This window comes from Macrobrachium rosenbergii, chromosome 46, assembly GCF_040412425.1.
Source record: "Macrobrachium rosenbergii isolate ZJJX-2024 chromosome 46, ASM4041242v1, whole genome shotgun sequence".
Lineage (NCBI taxonomy): Eukaryota > Metazoa > Arthropoda > Malacostraca > Decapoda > Palaemonidae > Macrobrachium > Macrobrachium rosenbergii.
Window position 1 is genome coordinate 12,970,268 of NC_089786.1, and position 8,897 is coordinate 12,979,164.

Genomic DNA, 8,897 nt, shown 5'->3' on the forward strand with positions numbered 1-8,897 from the left:
CACCCTCTCCAACGGGCGAAAGAGGGTATAATGAAAGAAAAAATGTACACACACACACACACACACATATATATATTTTTACGTTTTTCCGTGGTTTTAGTTTGAAATATGCTCTGTGAGACAGGTAGCAACAATTTAAGTTAATTTAGCCTTGTGATTCTGACTTCGTGGGTACGGGAAAACGTAAAAAGAGGAAAACAAAGGAGAATTTCATATGAGCTTAGGGCTCTTGTTACTGAGGGAAATATTACGTAAAACACGTGGGCACATTTAAAGTAGTGTATTTACATAAATGACATTAGTACGGGAAAGAGGAACTCAAGTAGATTGAATGAAACTGGGGAATCCCAGCCACAGTCGAGAAGCTTCCACGATAGGATCCCTCTGAAATGAGAGATATGCACATTATACGCCAGTAATGAAAATAGACAAAAGAATAATGAATTCGAAGCTGCACTGAGGGTGCCAAAGGAGTAATAAAGAATTAATACTGCCGATGCAAGAGGCGCACGGACATTAGACAAGGGAGATTTCTGGCTTTCTCTTTAAGAAAATATTACGAGACAAAAGCGTGACTGAAATGGGGCTCTTCCAGGGCACTTTACCTTAGCAGATTTTCCGAGGGCGTGTAGAAGGCGGTCCGTGGATGACTTGCGATTTCCGAGGACGAGTTTCTTCCACGTGGTGAGATGCAAGGGCTTCCGTAAAGCGGCAAGGCGATGGGGACTCCTCGAAACTCCAAGCAATGGCGTGTGGGCTCGAGGAATACGGTCGAAGGGCACGAGGAAAAGTATACTTTGGAAAGGGCCACGTGGTTGGGATGCAAGGGCATCGATGGGGCCAGGTGTTGAGGACGTCTTCACAAGTTCACTCCATATCTTCCAGCCCGCGTGTGTCTGGGACCTCGTGGGCTTTTTGCCTTTTATCCCCTCCTTTGGGGCAGGGGGGGTGCGCCCAACACAGATGCTTTGACTCATTGCACCTGCTGCCCGCAGGGGAGGTTTTGGCCTGTAGGAGAAACGCCCAAGCCAGATTACTTTTGCCTCGAAGGAAAGATCTTTATCAAAAATGGGAGCGCCTTTAATCTTTTAAACCCCTGTTTTTAAGTCGATAGACAGATGGTCTATCGATCGGCCGGCTGGCAGTAAATGAAACACAACAACAACCAACAACAACAAAGGAGGGGGGGGAGGCAATTTGCTAGCGAATTCTTGCTAATCATAATACCTCCCCATACAAGATGATGTACATACCTCCTTCGGGTGTGTACATCGATATTCAAGAATGAGCGGCAAATGCTTTACGTTACTCTACATTCTGCCTTGCAATGAACTTTACTCCTAAGGGTTTTATGAAGCTGAGACATTACTTTTAATAACATATTGGGACAATTTTCGTTAACAGAACGCAAAGTGATTTAAACACTTGCAAAAGAATAATTACTTTAGATTTGGTTACCCACTGTAACTTTATAAAGGTGACTCGAACAATTGTGAATTAATTAAGATTATAGGACCACGTATATGAGGCTATGGCCAACAAATGAAAAGAAATGGTTATTGTTCAAGAATTAAAATACACGGTTACTTAATTTTAGATAAAATGCATGCGGTTAGTACAATCTGCCTTGAAGAGGCTGTGTAAATGAAAAACAGCGTTTATTTTTGTAAATGACATCCCCTTTACGATACTGTAATGACTATACATATTCGCATTGATAATTTATCTTCGTTTTAACGTACTTGGCTCAGCTATCGTTCAACGCGAGCTGAGGATGACCCACACAACGGGAATTTGACAGTCGTGTGCGGGCGAGAGTATTCGCGAGGTTTTAATTCGCTAACCTTAAACTACGCTAATTTTATGCGTCTACTGCCAACTCAATGTTATGACGGGGCGAGCAGACAAAAGATGTGGGGTAGGACAAACAGCGATCTTGGAAGGAATGGAAGGGGAAAAGGGATAATAATAACAAAAGGAAAATTACCAAGACGTTACGAATGAAACTTGACCGCATATGAAGGCGGGACACGTCCCTCAGAGCTTACAAAAGGGGCATTTAAATCACAAGGGCAAGAGTTTATGACTCGCGATTCATTAAAATTAAAGATAAATAAATGACTAAAAGAAAGTAAATGATATTGGCAGAAGAACTAAGGGAAAAAGAGGAAGGGTTTTATTGTGTTAGGCGGGAATTTCTCGTCCTACGCCTATAAATTACGGCCCGGACTATCACTTCAGTCCCAGGGCGAGGAAAGTGCACCCGACGGGCGCGACTCCTTCAGGAGGGGCTGACACGCACGCCCGGTGCCAAGGTATGGGCGCAAGGGCGTGCCACTTCTCACTCTGTTATTCTTAATGATTTATACATTGTGTGGGGAATGGTATCCCGTATTTAATTGCCTCTTGTGGGGATAATTTAAGGGAAGATTAATAGAAGGTGATAAGAGATAGAAGTTCCTGAGGAACGGAAGAAGATAGAGGAGGGCCTGACATCCCCTTCTGGATTAGGGGTGCCAAGACCTTCGAAAGATGAAATGGCGGCACAGGTGCCATGGGAGCTCTAGAGCTCTTTGTAAATTACCTGGAATGTCCCACGCCCGTGGTAATTTCGCCTCGAGTCTTTCTTAATGGGACAGTCGTCCTCGGCCGGGGAAGCGGAGGGCCCGCGACCGGAGGGCGGCACGGAGTACCACCTGGGCCTGCTGATGCGACAGCTGACGCAGGAGTGTTCCGTGCGGGTTCTACCATGATCCATCGCGGCTCTTGTAGTTCATCGGCCAAGTGAGATATGGCAGAATCCTGACTTGCAATTGCGTCGGCGACGGACTGAGGCAGAGAGGAGGCGGTCGGGGGTGGCGTGAGCGGCTCGCAGGTATCGATGACCAGCTCAGGCACGGGTTGCGAGGCCGCACCTGCAGGTGAGCTTCCGCGGTGGTCGGGAGGAACCGTCTCTCTGACCGACGCTGGTAGCGGTGCCAGGCCGGGGAAGAGAGGGGTCCTGAGTTGGATCCCGTGAATGGAGATCGGCGTAGCGCTCTGGCGCTGGCACTAGGGCAGAGTCAGGCGCTATCAGAGGTTTCTTGGGCTCGTCGGTCAGGACGGACGAAAGCTTGGCCCTGCTCGGGGCATGCAAGTGGCACCGGCAGGAATTTGGCATCTCCTGAAGGGAGATTTGATTGGGGCCCTGGCACTGGCACTGAGGCAGGGCCGGGCACTGGAATGGATCGGGAACCGATCGAGGGGGCCACTGTACATCGTACTCAGGTGGCACTGGTGGGGACTGCACGTCCTCCTGGTACCCAGGGGGCGCCAGTCTTGGCTGAGGGAGAAGCGGGGGAGGATTACTCGCGCCCGCGGAATGATTCAGGGAATGGGGACCCCTAGATTGTCGTGATTTCGGTGGGGACTGAAAGTCCTGTCCCAGGATGACGTCATAGCCTCCGGGGAGATGGCTTGCTACTGCAAGATTGCAAATTTTGGATTGGTGAGGTCTTGTGACTCTCAATTGGACCGTAGGGAGTATCATTTTAAATTGATTTATTCCTCGATCGTGACGAGTTTTCGTCTATTGACGATAGCTCCGTAGGGGAACTCTGTCCTTCGGATGAGGGAGATTTGTGCGCCCGAGTCCTCGAATGCAGTGACTCGGCGCGCTGGCTACCTCGTGGAGGGGCCACGTGATACAGGCCCTTCGGCGGGAGGGCCTAATGACTGGGGATCTGTGACGGCCAAGGCGACGGTGGGAGTATTTACTTTATTATTGCGTGGGCATTTTGCCCATGCGGGAGAATGGCCATAAACCTTGCACGCCATGCAAAAGGTCTGGCTAAAGTCTTTCCGCGCTGCCCCTGTGGAGGGCGCAGGCGAGTTATTTGTCGGTTTTCCGGGAGAGAGAGGAGCCGGTTTCTTGTTCCGGCACTGTTCGGAGGAATGCCCCGTTTTCTTGCAATAATGGCAAGTTAGGGCTTGCCCGAGTTCCCATTTTTGTGGGAATTTGAACCTCCGAGGAGGGACGGGGATTTATCTTCCGCCCCATGGATCCTTCTTGAGGGTGGTGAGTTTCCCACATATCTGCTATTCGGCAACACTCGGTGAGTGTTGCTGGGGCTTTTTCCACTATATGAGTGGCGAGGGCAGGAGGGGCGTGGCGCAGGAAATGCTCGAATTTAAACCGCTCGAGTACCTCGGCGGTGTTAGTGGCTCCTTCGAATCGAGCCATTTTGTCAACGCCCGCTCGAATGGTACGCCCAATCGGACCAAGTCTGGCCTGCTTCTCTGGGCTGCTCTCTCCAACGTCTCCTCCACCGCTCGGGGGTAATCTCAAATGCGCCTTCGTAACTGCTTGGCGTCACGGCTTCCCAGTTTCCCCGATCGTCTGCGGGAAGGGCGTGGTAGGCAACGAGGGCCTTTCCGCCCAGGAATTTAGTGAGAACAAGGGAGAGTTCCGCGGGGGAGAGATCGCAGCACTCCAGGACTCGTTCGGCCCTTTCAAGCCATACTTCAGGCTCGGACTCCGTCCATTTTGGCATGAACGAGTGAGCTTGGCTGAGGGCACTCATCCCCGCGGCAGGGGGCGGGGGGGTGGCGGGCTGTCGTTCTAGCATCTGGAGCTCGTGGGCGCGCTGTCGCTCTCGATCTTCCCATTCTCGTTCCTCCCTTTTCTCTTGGGCGATTCTGTCTCTCTCTCTCTCTCACGTTGTTCCTTCTCCTGCAATTGAGCGTTTCCCTCTCTCTCTCCTCACGTTTCTTTATCCTTCTCTGCTCTTGAGCGTTCTTTTCTCTCCTCTCGTTGTTCTTGGGCAATTCGTTCCCTCTCTCTCTCCTCACGTTCTTTATCCTCTCCTCTCTTCTTGGGCAATTCTTGCCCTCTCTCTCTTCACGTTCTCTTGCTCTCTCCAGCGCCTTGGCATCGTCCACTCGCTCTTGAACCCATGCTCTCAGATCTTGCCCGATAGTCCCATGTCCTTCCCAGCGGACATGTAGAATTTGAAATCCTCGTTTTGTTGGGCTCTGGTATTAGCCATCTTGAAATAATGGGGATATGATATGTCTGAGAAGACTCAGGTTGTCTAAAAGACTCAATTGCAGGAATCTGAAACACTCAATGGTTCAGACTGCAGGAGAATGGATCTGTCTGAATAAGACAGGTGATTAGTAAGTCTGAGGAGACTTTTTGTTAAAATTTGATATGTCTTGAAAGACGTTTGTTCTAACGAACGAATTTTAATATGTGTCTCGGAAGACGTTAGAGTTGGATTTTGTCACGCTCAAAAGGACTTGGCCGCTGTGCGTGAAGTTAAGGAGTTGTTCTAACGAACTAGAATGATCAGTCCCGTAAGGGCTTAGATGTGTTGAACTACACTATATAATGTCTCAAAAGGACTTAATTTTGGGTTCCACTTGGAGAAATTCTCGCCACGTGCGACGTAGAATTTTTGTATGAGTCTCTGAGGACTGGAATTTGGAGAAATTCTCGCCACGTGCGACGTAGAATTTTAGGAGTCTCTGAGGACTGGAGTTTGGAGAAATTCTCGCCACGTGCGACGTAGAATTTTAGGAGTCTCTAAGGACTGGAATTTGGAGAAATTCTCGCCACGTGCGACGTAGAATTTTAGGAGTCTCTGAGGACTGGAATTTGGAGAAATTCTCGCCACGTGCGACGTAGAATTTTAGGAGTCTCTAAGGACTGGAATTTGGAGAAATTCTCGCCACGTGCGACGTAGAATTTTAGGAGTCTCTGAGGACTGGAATTTGGAGAAATTCTCGCCACGTGCGACGTAGAATTTTAGGAGTCACGTAGGACTTGGAATTTGTGGAATTTGGAGGAATTCTCGCCACGTACGACGTAGAATTTTAGGAGTCACTTAGGACTTGGAATTACGATTCGTCCCTTAGGACTTAGAAATTACTAACGGGAAACCCAAAGAAAAATGTTTGCTGGGAAATGAATGGGGGAAAAAATGCTACACACGCGGGCATGGGCGGGGGGGGGTGCAGGTCGTTTGGCCAACACCGGAGGTATTTTTAGATTCTGGGTGAATGAACCCGTATATTTATATACCGTCTGGGATTCCGGGGAATTTCCCAGTCGTCTGAGAGGATAACAGTACAACGGCCTAGTAATTTTCCCTATAAGCGGAGTTTAAATTTCGCTTTCCTAACACCTAACTCGAATTCTAACTACACTGAGAGAATTTTCAGCAATGCAAGCTGACTTCGTCGTATCCCACGTGGGAATTTATTCGCGCCTAAATAACAGTTCGCTCATTCGAAATGTGAAGTAAAATTTATCACAGAGGAATTTCTTTCGCACTATTCCTCGAAGCAAGAATATGGCAAGGATTTTAACACAGAGGAATTTCGCACTATTCCTCGAAGCAAGGATGGTTAGCACTGGTTATTTCCTAACTACCTATCCTGAAAGGCATGCATTAACGAATCTAATACGGCGGTTCTTTTCTCTCAGTGATTACATGCGTCCCTATTTCTAATTCCTAGGAACAGTCACGATTGTAAAAAGGTTTTGCTAAGATTAACACATTACTTACGTGGAATTTTCTGGATCTGTGTGCTGGTTTTACACAAAAGGTTCGTAATTGTCTCGTACCCAGCTTAGCTTTGCTAATAGCTGATCTGGCAAGTTGCAAATGCAATAAAGCAACACTAGGGGAACTGCAACTGCAAAACGAGATCTATGGCCAGGTCGCCATTTTTACGTTTTTCCGTGGTTTTAGTTTGAAATATGCTCTGTGAGACAGGTAGCAACAATTTAAGTTAATTTAGCCTTGTGATTCTGACTTCGTGGGTACGGGAAAACGTAAAAAAGAGAGGAAAACAAAGGAGAATTTCATATGAGCATAGGGCTCTTGTTACTGAGGGAAATATTACGTAAAACACGTGGGCACATTTAAAGTAGTGTATTTACATAAATGACATTAGTACGGGAAAGAGGAACTCAAGTAGATTGAATGAAACTGGGGAATTTCCAGCCACAGTCCGAGAAGCTTCCACAATAGGATCCCTCTGAAATGAGAGATATGCACATTATACGCCAGTAATGAAAATAGACAAAAGAATAATGAATTCGAAGCTGCACTGAGGGTGCCAAAGGAGTAATAAAGAATTAATACTGCCGATGCAAGAGGCGCACGGACATTAGACAAGGGAGATTTCTGGCTTTCTCTTTAAGAAAATATTACGAGACAAAAGCGTGACTGAAATGGGGCTCTTCCAGGGCACTTTACCTTAGCAGATTTTCCGAGGGCGCGTAGAAGGCGGTCCGTGGATGACTTGCGATTTCCGAGGACGAGTTTCTTCCACGTGGTGAGATGCAAGGGCTTCCGTAAAGCGGCAAGGCGATGGGGACTCCTCGAAACTCCAAGCAATGGCGTGTGGGCTCGAGGAATACGGTCGAAGGGCACGAGGAAAAGTATACTTTTGAAAGGGCCACGTGGTTAGGATGCAAGGGCATCGATGGGGCCAGGTGTTGAGGACGTCTTCACAAGTTCACTCCATATCTTCCAGCCCGCGTGTGTCTGGGACCTCGTGGGCTTTTTGCCTTTATCCCCTCCTATGGGGCAGGGGTGCGCCCAACACAGATGCTTTGACTCATTGCACCTGCTGCCCAGGGGAGGTTTTGGCCTGTAGGAGAAACGCCCAAGCCAGATTACTTTTTGCCTCGAAGGAAAGATCTTTATCAAAAATGGGAGCGCCTTTAATCTTTTAAACCCTTGGTTTTAAGTCGATAGACAGATGGTCTATCGATCGGCCGGCTGGCAGTAAATGAAACACAACAACAACCAACAACAACAAAGGAGGGGGAGGAGGCAATTTGCTAGCGAATTCTTGCTAATCATAATAATATATATATATATATATATATATATATATATTCATATATAACATATATATATTATAAATATATATATATATATATATAATTATATATTGTATATATATATATGCATATAGTACAAGATATATATGGAAGGAAAAATGATCCACAATATTCAGTCTCTAGAAATTTCAATATTTAATGCCTAAGTTTTACACTAGCCAATTCTAGCTTTGTCTATGTTGTATCTTTTATCTACCACCAGTTTAGCTTCTGGGAAAGTGAACAAATCAATCCCACGCCTCAACAAGTGCTTGTTTAGTTTCATGATAACAGCACATTCCTTCACGTTTCAAGATGTGTTCTGCTTTAGCTGACAAATTGGCTCTACGTGGGTTAATAACCCTTTCTGAATCACAGATATATGTGATGCACCAGTGGTTATTGACCTCTCTCAAAATATCCATGAACTTTCCTGATTTTTGAAGAATGATTTTTACATCTTATTTTAATTTGGAAATTCTATTTTCAAATTTATTTCGCAAACATACAGAAAAAACATCCACAAATCTTCCAAATAACTTCTAGAGCGATGGTGTACATTAGGCCATCATGTCTCCCTTAGCCATTTGGTGCACAAAATCATTTAATACAAAAACTATAAAATGAAAAATTATTTCAAAACTGAGTTTCAATTAATTGGAGCCTGAGCCTTGTTCCTGAAAATAAAAGCTAACAATATTAAACTGAGTTTTTTATGTAAATTTTGATTTATAATATGGTAAATATATTATTATAACTTATAATTTTGCAGTTATATTTTCGTTTTATACCTTGAAAAAATGGCTTCTGGATCTACTGAGATACGATGGGGGAGGGGGAAGGAGGCTCTCTGACTCTCTCTCTGACTCTCTGGGAAAAGAGTTTTAAATGGTTTAAAGGACCAAAATATTTAGTCCCTAAATCCCCCATCTTACAAATCTAGTTTCATTTAAATACAAACAATAAAGCAACCACGTTTTATTGCATCTGAGTGGTTGACATCACCATAGAGTAATGC

The 8,897-nt window shown here is 45.9% G+C and overlaps 1 protein-coding gene across 1 annotated transcript; it reads right to left on the bottom strand.

Annotated features, from left to right (window-relative positions):
• Positions 1-265: 265 nt before the first annotated feature.
• LOC136830223 (uncharacterized) lies at positions 266-7,559 on the bottom strand. Its single transcript, XM_067089521.1, has 3 exons — positions 7,248-7,559; positions 606-1,008; positions 266-384 (listed from the first exon to the last, which is right to left on the bottom strand). The coding sequence occupies exons 1-3, from the start codon at positions 7,472-7,474 to the stop codon at positions 319-321; spliced, it is 696 nt and encodes a 231-aa protein (XP_066945622.1). The 5' UTR covers positions 7,475-7,559; the 3' UTR covers positions 266-318.
• Between the last annotated feature and the right edge of the window lie 1,338 nt (positions 7,560-8,897).